Source organism: Scomber scombrus, chromosome 16, assembly GCF_963691925.1.
Source record: "Scomber scombrus chromosome 16, fScoSco1.1, whole genome shotgun sequence".
In the NCBI taxonomy this organism is placed as follows: Eukaryota; Metazoa; Chordata; class Actinopteri; order Scombriformes; family Scombridae; genus Scomber; species Scomber scombrus.
Genome location: NC_084985.1, coordinates 3,573,400 through 3,587,962, shown reverse-complemented (window position 1 = coordinate 3,587,962; position 14,563 = coordinate 3,573,400). Strand labels below are relative to the sequence as shown.

The window sequence follows — 14,563 nt, the reverse complement described above, 5'->3', positions numbered from 1 at the left end:
AAATAGTAAGGAAGGAAATTAAAGACACTGAACCAACCATGACAATCTACTGAGATGTCTCATCCTTTTGTAACCAGTTAATACCATAATATCACTGGTTTAATGTCATGTTGTATTAGGAGGATTCATTTTGTGAGTGCAGTCTGTCTGTTTTGATGGTTCAGTGGTGATAAATGTGTTAATCAGCAGAAAGAAGTCACAGTCTGAAAGTTGTGACTGTGTTTGTATCAGTGAGAACAATCATGAAAAATAATTATGAATATTATCTATAATATGTTATAGGATCATATCTGTGTGTGTGTTCAGTGAACTGTATCAGTCTCTGCAGTAGCTTCCAGCTGCAGCAGTCACTTCAGTTTCTGTTCAGTCTGACTGAGGGAGGTTTTTGTACAACGCTTTTTCACTGTGTGAACACCCACTGACTGTTGATCAAATGCTGACTCAGACAGTAATAAACTGCTGCATCTTCAGCCTGAACTCCACTGATGGTCAGAGTGAAGTCAGAGTTTGATCCACTGCCTGTAAAACGACCTGGAATCCCTGATACTCGAGTGGTAGCAGAGTAAATGAGAAGTTTAGGAGTTTCTCCATCTCTCTGTTGGTACCAGGCTAAGTTGTTACCATTGTAAACATTCTGACTGACCCTACAGCTGATGGTTGCAGATCCTCCCAGAGCAGATCTCACTGCTGTAGGCTGAGTCACTCTGTACTGGCCTCTGGACTCTGAGCATACAGAGACAAAAACATAAAGCAGCATCATGGTTTTGTGGGCTTCATTTCAGAGGGACGGATGTTCATAGAGGAGAGGAGTTTGATTCTCTGGACTTTACCTGTGAAGTAGCAGCAGAGGAGAGTCCAGATGAGGACGGAGATCAAAGTCATGTTTTTGATGAGGAGGATTTCTGTGGCTTCTGTTGTCATGAAGGACAGCTGTCAGTCATCCAGTGTTCAACTCTCAGGACTATAAACTCTCCCAGAGCACTGGAGCATGGTGCTGCTGATGCAAAGTGGCTCTCTATGGAAATGCTCTGACTGACTTTATAAGTATTTGAATTACTCTCAGCCTGTTTAATCAATGGATCAATGAATGTGTCAGAATACTACACAAAATGACTCAATATTATTTGTATTGACTTTCAAGATTTTGTGTTGGGTTTTTTTTGTACAACCACTCAATGAGTTTCATCACTGTGGTGGACTTTTGGCGGAACCAGACTGGATTTTGCAAATAATTTTATCCATAAATATTATGTATAATTTTGCCAGTTAAAGCTTTAATGCGTTTACATGTCATTAAATGTTTCCAATAATTAATAATATCCTTATTTTTCATGACTTCATTTTTTCCTGTTTTAATTCCACTGCTTTAATCGAAGCTTGTGAAGTGCAGTTTCAGGAGCGGGAACACACCCCAATTACACCCCTTCCGGCTCCTATATAAACCAGCCTAACCCCTCTTCCCCAACTTTCGCTCTCGTATTCGAGTTCCCCCACCCCCCCGCCCTCTCTTTCCGTTCTTCTCTCCTTTCTCATAGGTTCCAAGGGGGTCCTCATTGCCCGGGCGCAGCAGCGGATTCTTCATACGGCCTCCCCACACCACATCATGAGCACAAACGATTCATTCAAATCTTGTTAATAAATTGTCAAACGTATCTCATTGGTGGTGTGGTCCTTGCTCGTGAATCATGGAGTTGAAGTCAGACCAGCTTCAATAAATTGATATTTATATGTTATTGTGAAACTGAAATAGGAATAGCTCCAAATTAAGAAAATCTGAAGAAAAAAATTGTACATTTGAAATGTTGTTAAATCTTTGATCAATTTACTGTAATTAGTTTCTTACTATGAGATAATATTTTATGTGAGATTTATATTTTTTGAAGGTGGGATTAAAGATCATGAAAGTTTCTGATAGTAATTTGTATCTTCATATTTTGTTGTAACAGGATATAATTGAGATGTGATCCACCCAGACGGAGGTCAAAGGTCATAACCAAGACATTTGTTATCAACAGTTTCCAGACAATCTCTCTCCTCATTGTTAAATCAATGTGATCCTAAGTATTTAAAAAACCTTGGATCAAACCATAACAGGGTAAGAACGGATGGTGAAAAGCAGTGATGGAAGAACCTCTTCACTGATTTCCACAAAGACAATCATTGTCCAGAAACTGTTTTGATTAAGATATTTTTACATTCTTCCTAAAAGTGGGAATGTGTGAGTTATTTAATCCACTTAATGAAAACTGAGTGTGTGAGATAGTGTAACATGTGTTCAGTGAACTGTATCAGTCTCTGCAGTAGCTTCAAGCTGCAGCAGTCAGTTCAGTTTCTGTTCAGTCTGACTGAGGGAGGTTTTTGTACGACGCTTTTTCACTGTGTGAACATATGCTGGCTGTTGATAACATGTTTACTCTGACAGTAATAAACTGCTGCATCTTCAGCCTGAACTCCACTGATGGTCAGAGTGAAGTCAGACTTTGATCCAATGCCTGTAAAACGACCTGGAATACCTGATGCTCGAGTGGTAGCATAGTAAATGAGAAGTTTAGGAGTTTCTCCATTTCTCTTTTGGTACCAGGCTAACTCGTGGTAACCATTATAAAATATAACATCCTGACTGACTGTACAGCTGATTCTTGCAGGTCCTCCCAGAGCAGATCTCACTCCTGCAGGCTGAGTCACTGTGATCTGGCCTCTGGACTCTGAGGATACAGAGACAAAAACATAAAGCAGCATCATGGTTTTATGGGCTTCATTTCGGAGGGACGGATGTTCATAGAGGAGAGGAGTTTGATTCTCTGGACTTTACCTGTGAAGCAGCAGCAGAGGAGAGTCCAGATGAGGACGGATATCGTAGTCATGTTTTTGATGAGGAGGATTTCTGTGGCTTCTGTTGTCATGAAGGACAGCTGTCAGTCATCCAGTGTTCAACTCTCAGGACTATAAACTCTCCCAGAGCACTGGAGCATGGTGCTGCTGATGCAAAGTGGCTCTCTATGGAAATGCTCTGACTGACTCCAACGTGGACTTGGATTACTCTGATGATGCTGTTTAACCAATGGATGAATCAATTGATCTGAATATGCATTGTTGATAAACATGCTCACTTTAAGAAAGTAAGAGTAAAAGCTCGATGTAGCCCATGATTTACGGCTGATTTAGCTGAGCTTTTTAAATCTAGAAACAGAGCTTGGGCTCAAGCTAGGCGGTTCAAAACCCCCTTCCACTTCTTTTCAGATAACTTAGGAATCGCTATACTGCTGCACTAAAAAATGGTAAATATGGCTATTACTTACACTCTTTCACCAGCTCCTGTCATGATCCAAGTACATTTTGAAAAGAAAAATAACAGCTCCTTTCCAACTCACATTGTTGACACAGTTTAATATTGTGCTTCAACCACTCCTTAGTCAACCTTTGAACATCTGAAACCCTCATTTGTTTCACTTCAACTTCATTAACATAGAAATAAGTTAGTGATAAACACAGACAAAACTACATGGATGCTGTTCACTAAGAATACTCTAACTGAATCCCGCAATATTATTTCTGCTAATGTCACATGCATAGAGAAAGTGCCCCAGTATAAATATCTTGTCATCTGGCTGGACAATTATCTCAATTTTAAACGTCACATTAACACACTTATTGGTAAACTGAGAACAATACTTGGTTTTACGTATAGAAATAAAAATAGCTTCCCTATTCTCCACAGAAAAATAATGGTCAAATCACTATTTTCATCTGTTTTGGATTATAGGGATGTAATTTATGGTAAAGCAGTTGTTTCTACATTGAATTCACTGGATGCTGTGTACCACTCAGCCTGAAGGTTTATACCTAACAATCCCTACAGTACCCACTGCTGTACTCTTTACCAAAATAAACATTATATATGAAGCTTTACTACAGGTATTCACCCTGAAGTCACATGATATTGGTACTCGATCACAGAATAGGGTTGTTGCGCTATTAGTTAGAACCATTACAGCTGTTCAAAGGCCTTATCTCAGACCTTGTCTTTATTGACTGCAAATGTTTTTCTTATCTACTTGCATTCAATCATTATTATATTTTCTTTTATTTAGCTACCTGATATTGTTCATGCGTTGTTGTTGGTCTCGACACTGTTGTAAATGAAGATCCCTCCTCAGTGGTCTTTTGAGGTAAAATAAAGGTTAAATAAATAAATAAATATTGATTAGGGTGTGTTGGTGATTCATTGAATGCTGTTTAGGCTTCATGTGAATTGACAGCTTTTTTTAAGAATATAATTTATTATATTTAAATGTATTACCACCAAAAAAAATCAATTGAATTAAAAATTAATATCTATTAAACAAAGTGACACAATCATGAAATTTGCAGCACTTGCACATTGCAGTTTTAAAATTATCTTTAAAATGTTACAAACAAGAGTCTAATTTTAATGAGTTTGTTTGTGTCAAAGTCAGAGAGCCGTGTCTCTCTACAGTGAGAGGTTTTTGTACGACCACTCAATGAGTTTGTATCACTGTGGTTGACTTTTGGTGGAGGAACCAGACTGGATGTTGGAAGTAAGTTTCTGTTCAAATACTAAATATAATATTGTAAAGTTGTGTTAAAAATTAAGTGTCTGAATGCTGACAGCAGATAAAAATATCATTTTTATTAATGGGACTTTTAATATTCTTGTTTGTATTTCTCCTCCTTTATCATGGAGGATAACTCAGAGCAGCTTCACTAAACTTTTCTATTCACATTCCCGTCATACTGAAATTTAATAACTTGACGTGTAGAATAGATGAAAATTTAGATTCATTTTAAAATCATTATCTAAGAGTCATTTTTAATTTTAAGATTACGATTTTTACTCTCAGTTCAAAAATAATTTGTTCAAATAAAATTGAGCACAGTGATGATAGAAATGGTGTTTGAAAATGTGCGAAATGTACGATCTCTACATTGTTTAGTTTGAAGTCATTTGAACAGTTTGCTAAGTGATGTTTGAAATCAGCTGGTGGTCAGTTCATCTTCTGTGTTTGGTTATGTTTCCAGTGAGTGTTGTAATGTAACGCTTTGTTAAAATGTTTGATGATTTTGAGAAGAAAGTTACGAAATGTTCTTGTTTTATTTGCAGTGTAGTTTGATATATTTCAGGTCAAACAGTACGATGAGTCTTTCTGTGCTGATCTGCATGAGAGGTTTCTTAAAGGGAAGTGAAACAATGTGTGAGTGAGTGACTGGTGGAGCAGAAAAGACATCTGACACAAACTCCTTAAAGGGGAAAATCCACTCTCACACAGTAACGGTGTCTAACTGTCTGCTGTTTTACTGACAGTTGTGTGGTCCCTGTCCTCTAATGTGATTGTTGTCTCCTAGGTGATGTCCGTCCCACCCTAACGGTGCTGCCCCCCTCGAGTGAGGAGCTGGACCCGGAGCTGAAGCAGGGCAAGGCCACGCTTATATGTCTGGCCAACAAGGGCTTCCCCTCAGACTGGAGTCTGGCCTGGAAGGTGGACGGCAGCAGCAGCAGCAGCTTGGAGCAGAGCAGGAGCCCCGCGGTGCTGCAAAAGGACGGCCTCTACAGCTGGAGCAGCACCCTGAGGCTCACTGCAGACCAGTGGAGGAAGGTGGGCTCTGTGACCTGTGAGGCCACCGAGGGCTGTAAGGCTCTGTCAGAGACACTGAGGAGAGACCAGTGTTCCAAGTCCTGATCAGACTCACCGATACTCTGCTACTGATTTTACTCTGCTACTGCTCTCACTCTGATCTCTGCTACTCTTTTGTTTTTTTTCCCTCTCTCTCTCTTTAAATGTTGCAGTAGTGATGTTTCTTGCTCAGTGATTTCAATATTTCAAGAAAATAAATATTTATCCAATCATTGATTTTTGCAGTTTTTATTGTCATCATTATTAGCTGTCAGTTTCACTTCACTGTAATTTTAAAAACATATCAGAACATATTCATTGATTTTGAACTTTTATTTGACTCTGATATAAAGAACTTTATATATTAGCCATATCAACAAACATGATGAAGAAAAAGAACAGAAGTGGTGATGAGGCATCTTCTGTCTCTACGGTTATTGACAGATTGAATTTGTATGTTTGTACTTTTGTACTTTTGAGGCTGCATATGAACATTTAGCTATAAAATACACAAATAGTTTTAAAAAGGCAGGTTAATGAAGTTTGGCTAAATCAGTGAAGCAAGCAACTAATTAAATGTCGGAAGGTATGGTGCGCAGGTGGTTGAGTGGTTAGGGTGCATGCCACATACGCAACTGATCCTGGTATGAATCCTGGCCAGAGGACCTTTGTTGAATGTCACATCCCCCTCTCTCTCTTTCATGGTTTTTCTCTCTACTGTTAATAAAGGTGTCTATGCCTGAAAAATATCCTTCCAAAAAAAAAAAAAAAAAATGTTGGAAGGTTAATTTGGACATCCAATTTGTTATTGACGCTTATGCGTGTGTTAGTTACATAATTTCTTACATGACGAAGGCAAAAAGGGGAGATTGGATTGTTGCTAGCTAATGCCCAAAGAGAAGCATTAAATAATGGGATTGTTGGTGCAAAAAGTCATTGAGATGTTTAGGCAGTGTTTATCTACATAACTAAGTCTAACACTAAAATAATTTTTCTTTTTTTTAATTTGTTAAGTCCTTTTCAGTCTTTTGCCAAATATTTCACCAGACACATATATACTGGTTTTAAATTGAAAATACAGTCATGTCAAAGTCAGGATTTATCAAAGTGATATCTGATTAATAATGATTAATTTAACATCTGTGAGCTCTTTCAGCAGGACTGTATGTATTTAAATATAAAATGAATTTATTGTTTTTGTGAACGTTTTTTTTCTCCAATGTTTTTATTTCTCGGCCAAATGTTGATGCCTTCTGTAAATGATAATGTTTTTTTTTATCAAATAATGTATCTAAACATATTGTTACACTAATATCTGCTGTCACATGTTACTGTGTTAAATGACTCTTCTGACTTTGAGTTTAGGATTTTATCTTTTAATTTCACCACTTTACACACATATTGTACTTTTAAACCTTGTCAAAGCAAAGGATCAAATGAGAATATATAATTTATATTATTAAAATCCTTCATCCCTATGTGGACTGGTCTGTGTGTCTTCCCTTTTTTTTTTTTTTTTTTTAAAGTATATCCGACCCATCAGTTTGTTTTTTTAAGTTGTTTACTTTCTCAATAAATTGGTTGAATAACATAACAGTCATCATTTTACACATAAACTATGGTATTTAAAAGAAAATGTTTTGCAAAGTAAAAGTTACATTTTTTAACAAAAGCAGTGAGTCTGTGCTACATGGTGTCCTTCACATGTGTCCTCTCTGTCCTGCTCTGTACTATATTGTTCTGTATCACAACATGTGGATGGAGGAGCAGAGACAGGAAGCTCCTACAGAAATACAGAAGTGTATTTCAAGCATTATGGAATCTGATGTTCTCAGTGTACACATTCACATGGTAAATGGTAAATGGACTGTACTTATATAGCGCCTTTCTAGTCTTTTCGACCACTCAAAGCGCTTTACACTACAACTCATTCACCGCATTCACACACATTCATACACTGATGGCAGGCAGCTACCACGCAGGGTGCCAACCTGCACATCAGGAGGAAGGTAACCATTCACTCGCATTCATACACCGTTGGCACAGCAACGGGAGCAACTAGGGGTTAAGTGTCTTGCCCAAGGACACATCGACATGTAGACTGGAGGAGCCGGGAATCGAACCGCCAATCTTCCAATTGGAGGACGACCGCTCTACCTCCTGAGCCACAGCCGCCCACATCATATTTCATATACTTTAATAAAAAAACAAATACAGGTTTTGAACCTTCATTTACTGCAATGTAACTATATTTTGTTCCTTCAGTTTCTATCAGGTCATCAGTACAAAGTTGTGACTGTGTTTGTACCACTGTGAGACCGATCATGAGAAATGTTGTAATCATTATCTGTTACACATGATGATAAATAGATGCTTTTCTAAATGCTTAATCTGAAAGGTTTGTATGTGTGTGTGTGTGTGTGTGTGTGTGTGTGTGTGTGTGTGTGTGTGTGTGTGTGTGTGTGTGTGTGTGTGTTCAGTGAGCTGTATCAGTCTCTGCAGTAGCTTCCAGCTGCAGCAGTCAGTTCAATTTCTGTTTAGTCTGACTGAGGGAGGTTTTTGTACGACACTTTTTCACTGTGTGAACACCCACTGACTGTTGGGATAGTGGAAACTCTGACAGTAATAAACTGCTGCATCTTCAACCTGAACTCCACTGATGGTCAGAGTGAAGTCAGAGTGTGATCCACTGCCTGTAAAACGACCTGGAATCCCTGAATCTCTATAAGTAGACCTATTAATAAGACGTTTTGGAGTTTCTCCATCTCTCTGTTGGTACCAGGCCAAATAATGGTAGTTACTCCCAAAATGAACATTCTGACTGACTGTACAGCTGATGGTTGCAGGTCCTCCCAGAGCAGATCTCACTGCTGCAGGCTGAGTCAATGTGTACTGGCCTCTGGACTCTGAGGATACAGAGACAAAAACAGCATCATGGTTTTGTGGGCTTCATTTCAGAGGGACGGATGTTCATAGAGGAGAGGAGTTTGATTCTCTGGACTTTACCTGTGAAGCAGCAGCAGAGAAGAGTCCAGATGAGGACGGAGATCAAAGTCATGTTTTTGATGAGGAGGATTTCTGTGGCTTCTGTTGTCATGAAGGACAGCTGTCAGTCATCCAGTGTTCAACTCTCAGGACTATAAACTCTCCCAGAGCACTGGAGCATGGTGCTGCTGATGCAAAGTGGCTCTCTATGGAAATGCTCTGACTGATATACAGAATCATCACGTTTTCAATGATTTATTTTTATTGCTTGCTGTAATGTTAATACCATCTGTAAATGATAAAGATCTGTTCATCAAATAATGTGTCCAAACATATTGTTACACTAATATCTGCTGTCACATGGTACTGTGTTAAATGAGTCTTCAGACACTGATTTTGTCTCTAGAGAAGTTCGGAGGGATTTTATCATTTCATGTCACTATTACATACTACCCCTGCTGGATAGGATTGGTATTGCATGCATTTCCTTTTATAATGTTCTGTGTTTTCTCCTAAATCCTAATTCAGTCTGATTGAGGAATAATTGATATAGAGGGAGAAATGTGGCTCATGCTCTCTTCCACTTCTCAGCATTGGCAGCAGCAGTTTGTGTTTTTTTAACCATGTTTTAGTTTTTTACATTTCTTAGTTTTCTGTCTGTTTGGTGGGTCTGGTAGTACTGTTTTCTGAGTTTTAGTGTCTTTGTGGATTTAGGTTGGAGGGGAGAGCCCAGATCCGTTGACCCTTTGTGGACTGGTCTGTGTGTCTTCTCTTCTTTTTGTTCAGTTTGGCCGACCCATCAGTTTTTCACAACTTGTTGGTTACTTTCTGAATAAATTGGTTGAATGATTGACACTTTTGACTTTTCAATTATGTTTGGCCTTCTTTGTAATGAGCTCCTTTAGAGGGTTATAACAGTCATCATTTTACATACAAATGATTGTATTTTTTTAAAGGATTGAAAAGGAGAGAAAACTAGCTGACTGGATAAAACACAATGCTGAATGCTGTCTGAACTAATGAGGGAATGGGGAATAGGTGACTAGACACAAGTGCAGGCTCGGAGTGATTGGCTGGGAAAGACACTGGGAGCAGAGCAGGGCTGATGAACATGATGCAGGGCAGGTGTGCAGGGAAAGTGTGGAGGGGAAAGCTGAACAGAGACAGTCACAACACACACAGACAGACTGGAAGACAGAGAAAAGACCAACTAATAAAGTCTGCTAACGTAATACTTCAGTCTTTCTAAAAAGTCCAACTCAAAATAAACCCTCTCCCACACAGTCCAGCCTTCACTAAAAAAGTCTGAGGACATCTGTTGGAAAATAATAACAAAGGAAAGTAAAGACACTAACCAACCATGACAATCTACTGAGATGTTTCATCCTCATGTAACCAGTTAATACCATAATATCACTGGTTTAATGTCATTTTGTATTAGTATGATTCATTTTGTGAGTGCAGTCTGTCTGTTTTGATGGTTCAGTGGTGATAAATGTGTAGATCAGCAGAAAGAAGTCACAGTCTGAAAGTTGTGATTGTGTTTGTATCACTGAGAACAATCATGAAAAATAATGTGATTATTATCTACAATAGGTTATAGGATCATATCTGTGTGTGTGTGTATGCGTGTGTTCAGTGAACTGTATCAGTCTCTGCAGTAGCTTCCAGCTGCAGCAGTCAGTTCAGTTTCTGTTCAGTCTGACTGAGGGAGGTTTTTGTACGACGCTTTTTCACTGTGTGAACACATTCTGACTGTTGGGATAGTGGAAACTCTGACAGTAATAAACTGCTGCATCTTCAGCCTGAACTCCACTGATGGTCAGAGTGAAGTCAGAGTTTGATCCACTGCCTGAAAAACGACCTGGAATCCCTGATGCTAGAGTGGTAGCATACTTAATGAGCAGTTTAGGAGTTTCTCCATCTCGCTGTTGGTACCAGTGTAAGTAGCTCCCACCATGAACATTCTGACTGACTTTACAGCTGATGGTTGCAGATCCTCCCAGATCAGATCTCACTGCTGCAGGCTGAGTCAATGTGTACTGGCCTCTGGACTCTGAGGATACAGAGACAAAAACATAAAGCAGCATCATGGTTTTGTGGGCTTCATTCCAGAGGGACGGATGTTCATAGAGGAGAGGAGTTTGATTCTCTGGACTTTACCTGTGAAGCAGCAGCAGAGGAGAGTCCAGATGAGGACGGAGATCAAAGTCATGTTTTTGATGAGAAGGATTTCTGTGGCTTCTGTTGTCATGAAGGACAGCTGTCAGTCATCCAGTGTTCATCTCTCAGGACTATAAACTCTCCCAGAGCACTGGAGCATGGTGCTGCTGATGCAAAGTGGCTCTCTATGGAAATGCTCTGACTGACTCCAACAGGAACTTGGATTACTCTGATGATGCTGTTTAATCAATGGATTAATCAATTGATCAGAATATTGATTAGGATGTGTCAGTGATTCATTTAATGTGGTTTGGACTTCATGTGAATTGACAGGTTTTTTTTCTAAATTGTAATTCATTACATTTAAAAATGTTACCATAAAATAATATAATTTGAATTTAATATTCATAATTTATTAAATAAAAAGATACAGTCATGAAATTGTGTCACTCGGTTGTTGTCAGTTTTATCTGAGAAATATTTTTAACAAGAAACTAATTTTAGTGAGTTTGTTTGTGTCAAAGTCAGAGAGCCGTGTCTCTCTACAGTGAGAGGTTTTTGTACGACGACTCAATGAGTTTGTATCACTGTGGTACACATTCGGTGGAGGAACCAGACTGGATGTTGGAAGTAAGTCAAATGTTTATATTATTTATCATTTCAGGAGTTATTTTATCTTCATTATTCTGTTTTTTCATGTTCACTTTCATATAAAACTATTTTTAGTAAATAATTTGCACTTAGAGTCAAAAACCACTTCTGCATTTAAAACTCAAAAAACTTTTAGTAAAAAAAATGAGACATTAATTCAAGAAATAAAACATAATTTAAAACTTTAATAGTGAAGCTGCATTTTGAGGGCTTGTAGTTGTAGTTCAGTGTTCAAAGTCAGAGAGCCGTGTCTCTCTACAATGAGAGGTTTTTGTACGACGACTCAATGAGTTTGTATCACTGTGGTGGACTTTTGGTGGAGGAACCAGACTGGATGTTGGAAGTAAGTTTCTGTTCAAATACTAAATACAATATTGTAAAATTGTGTTTAAAATTAAGTGTCTGAATGCTTACAACAGATAAAAATATCATTTTTATTAACCGCACTTTTAATATTCTTGTTTATATTTCTCCTCCTTTATCATGGAGGATAACTCAGAGCAGCTTCACTAAACTTTTCTATTCACATTCCCGTCATACTGAAATTTAATAACTTGACGTATAGAAAAGATGAACATTTAGATTCATTTTAAAATCATTATCTAAGAGTCATTTTTAATTTTAAGATTACGATTTTTACTCTCAGTTCAAAAATAATTTGTTCAAATAAAATTGAGCAGAGTGATGATAAAAATGGTGTTTGAAAATGTGCGAAATGTACGATCTCTTCATTGGTAATTTTAGTTTGAAGTCATTTGAACGGTTTGCTAAGTGATGTTTGAAATCAGCTGGTGGTCAGTTCATCTTCTGTGTTTGGTTATGTTTCCAGTGAGTGTTGTAATGTAACGCTTTGTTAAAATTTTGGATGATTTTAAGAAGAAAGTGATGAAATGTTCTTGTTTTATTTGCAGTGTAGTTTTATATATTTCAGGTCAAACAGTACGATGAGTCTTTCTGTGCTGATCTGCATGAGAGGTTTTCTTAAAGGGAAGTGAAACAATGTGTGAGTGAGTGACTGGTGGAGCAGAAAAGACATCTGACACAAACTCCTTAAAGGGGAAAATCCACTCTCACACAGTAACGGTGTCTAAATGTCTGCTGTTTTACTGACAGTTGTGTGGTCCCTGTCCTCTAATGTGATTGGTGTCTCCTAGGTGATGTCCGTCCCACCCTAACGGTGCTGCCCCCCTCGAGTGAGGAGCTGGACCCGGAGCTGAAGCAGGGCAAGGCCACGCTTATATGTCTGGCCAACAAGGGCTTCCCCTCAGACTGGAGTCTGGCCTGGAAGGTGGACGGCAGCAGCAGCAGCTTGGAGCAGAGCAGGAGCCCCGCGGTGCTGCAGAAGGACGGCCTCTACAGCTGGAGCAGCACCCTGAGGCTCACTGCAGACCAGTGGAGGAAGGTGGGCTCTGTGACCTGTGAGGCCACCCAGGGCTCCCAGACTCCACTCTCAGAGACACTGAGGAGAGACCAGTGTCCCCAGTCCTGATCTGACTGACTGGGACTCTGCTACTGGTTTTACTCTGCTACTGCTCTCACTCTGATGTCTTTAAATCTCTCTCTCTCTTTCTGTCTATTTCTCTCTTCACAATCATCACATTTCTCAAGTGTCTTTCTTTTTTTTGCTTCAATAATGCTGATAGTCTCTGTATGTTAAAACAATAAAGACATATTAATCAAATCATTTGTCTCAATGCATTATTGACAGAATTTGTATGTTTGTACTTTTGTACTTTTGAGGCTGCATATGAACATTTAGCTACAAATACACAAATAGTTTTAAAAAGGCAGGTTAATGTAGTTTGGCTAAATCAGTGTAGCAAGCAACTAATAAAATGTTGGAAGGTATGGTGCGCAGGTGGTTGAGTGGTTAGGGTGCATGCCACATACGCAGCGGACCCTGGTACGAATCCTGGTCGGAGGACCATTGTTGAATGTCACATCCCCCTCTCTCTTTCATGATTTTCTGTCTCTCTACTGTTAATAAAGGTGTCTATGCCTGAAAAAAATCCTTACAAAAAAGAAACAAAACAAAAAAAATGTTGGAAGGTTAATTTGGACATCCAATTTTTTATTGACGCTTATGCGTGTGTTGGTTACATGATTTCTTACATGACGAAGGGCAAAAAGGGAGAATTTATTGTTGCTAGCAAAAGCCCCAAGAGAAGCATTGAATGATGGGAATGTTATTGCAAAAAGGCATTGAGATGTTTAGGTAGTGTTTATCTACATAACAAAGTCTAACACTAAAATAATTTTTCTTTCTTTTTAAATCAACAATATAATCTTTAAAACTATACTTACTTTGAATAACTAAAAGAATAATTATAGGATTATTGCTGTAATAAGTGATGTCTTTCATATCAAACCTCTGTTGTTTCTGGTCTGAGTGAAGCTGTTGAGTCAGATCAGTTCCTCTCCAGCTGAGGGAGGTTTTTGTACGATGTTGTATCACTGTGTGAACGGCCAGCTGTTACTCTGCTGACAATAATAAACTCCTGAATCTTCAGTCTGAACTCTACTGATGGTCAGAGTGAAATCAGTCCCAGATCCACTTCCACTAAAACGATCTGAAACTCCAGATTGAAGGCTTGTAGTTGAGTAAATCAGGAGTTTAGGAACTTTTCCGGACTTCTGAATATACCAGTGAAGGTAGATACTCATACTTGAACTGGCTTTACATCTGATGGTGACAGTCTGTCCTGGAGCAGCAGAGTGAGATCCAGGAGACTGAGTCAGGATGTTTTCTCCTGATGAACCTGGAAACCATGAAAAAGAGGAGAAGGCTTATTGAGACAAATCCAGCTTGGAGAAAGATGATCAACATGAAAACAGAAGAGTATCATTTCTTTAACATGGAGAATAGATGGAAGAAGGTAAATGCTGCTTGTTTCAGTGTTCTTCCATCACAGCAGAACATCATTGTGGTGAACCTGGTTGCATCCTGAAGCCAAGTTTTCAGCAGAGTCTCACCCTGAACAAGGAGCCCCAGGGTGCCCAGCAGTAGAGTCAGTGACATCATCATTGTGCTGGTGACGTGTCAGTGGGTCTGAAAGGTCTGGACAGCCACTGATCAACACTGGCCTCTTAACGGCTGGGAGCAGAGAGGCAGGACAGATATGCAAACACAC

The 14,563-nt window shown here is 38.9% G+C and overlaps 7 gene segments (V, D, J or C); 2 read left to right on the top strand and 5 right to left on the bottom strand.

Moving 5' to 3' along the window:
- Window positions 1-400: 400 nt before the first annotated feature.
- Window positions 401-882, bottom strand: LOC133996856 (Ig kappa chain V region K16-167-like). The segment is given in 2 exon segments: window positions 401-723; window positions 831-882. Coding segments are annotated over 2 exon segments (375 nt in total).
- Window positions 883-2,373: 1,491 nt separating this feature from the next.
- LOC133996855 (Ig kappa chain V region 3381-like) lies at window positions 2,374-2,864 on the bottom strand. The segment is given in 2 exon segments: window positions 2,374-2,705; window positions 2,813-2,864. Coding segments are annotated over 2 exon segments (384 nt in total).
- Window positions 2,865-4,525: 1,661 nt separating this feature from the next.
- Window positions 4,526-5,803, top strand: LOC133996092 (Ig kappa-b4 chain C region-like; the record flags this gene model as incomplete). The annotated part of the segment is given in 2 exon segments: window positions 4,526-4,559; window positions 5,365-5,803. Coding segments are annotated over 2 exon segments (369 nt in total), but the record flags the coding sequence as incomplete, so codon positions are not given.
- Window positions 5,804-8,207: 2,404 nt separating this feature from the next.
- On the bottom strand, window positions 8,208-8,691 carry LOC133996854 (Ig kappa chain V region K-25-like). The segment is given in 2 exon segments: window positions 8,208-8,539; window positions 8,640-8,691. Coding segments are annotated over 2 exon segments (384 nt in total).
- Window positions 8,692-10,351: 1,660 nt separating this feature from the next.
- Window positions 10,352-10,833, bottom strand: LOC133996091 (Ig kappa chain V-III region PC 2154-like). The segment is given in 2 exon segments: window positions 10,352-10,674; window positions 10,782-10,833. Coding segments are annotated over 2 exon segments (375 nt in total).
- A 911-nt stretch (window positions 10,834-11,744) lies between these two features.
- LOC133996853 (Ig kappa-b4 chain C region-like) lies at window positions 11,745-12,921 on the top strand (the record flags this gene model as incomplete). The annotated part of the segment is given in 2 exon segments: window positions 11,745-11,775; window positions 12,587-12,921. Coding segments are annotated over 2 exon segments (366 nt in total), but the record flags the coding sequence as incomplete, so codon positions are not given.
- Window positions 12,922-13,883: 962 nt separating this feature from the next.
- On the bottom strand, window positions 13,884-14,457 carry LOC133996090 (immunoglobulin kappa variable 1-39-like). The segment is given in 2 exon segments: window positions 13,884-14,191; window positions 14,406-14,457. Coding segments are annotated over 2 exon segments (360 nt in total).
- Between the last annotated feature and the right edge of the window lie 106 nt (window positions 14,458-14,563).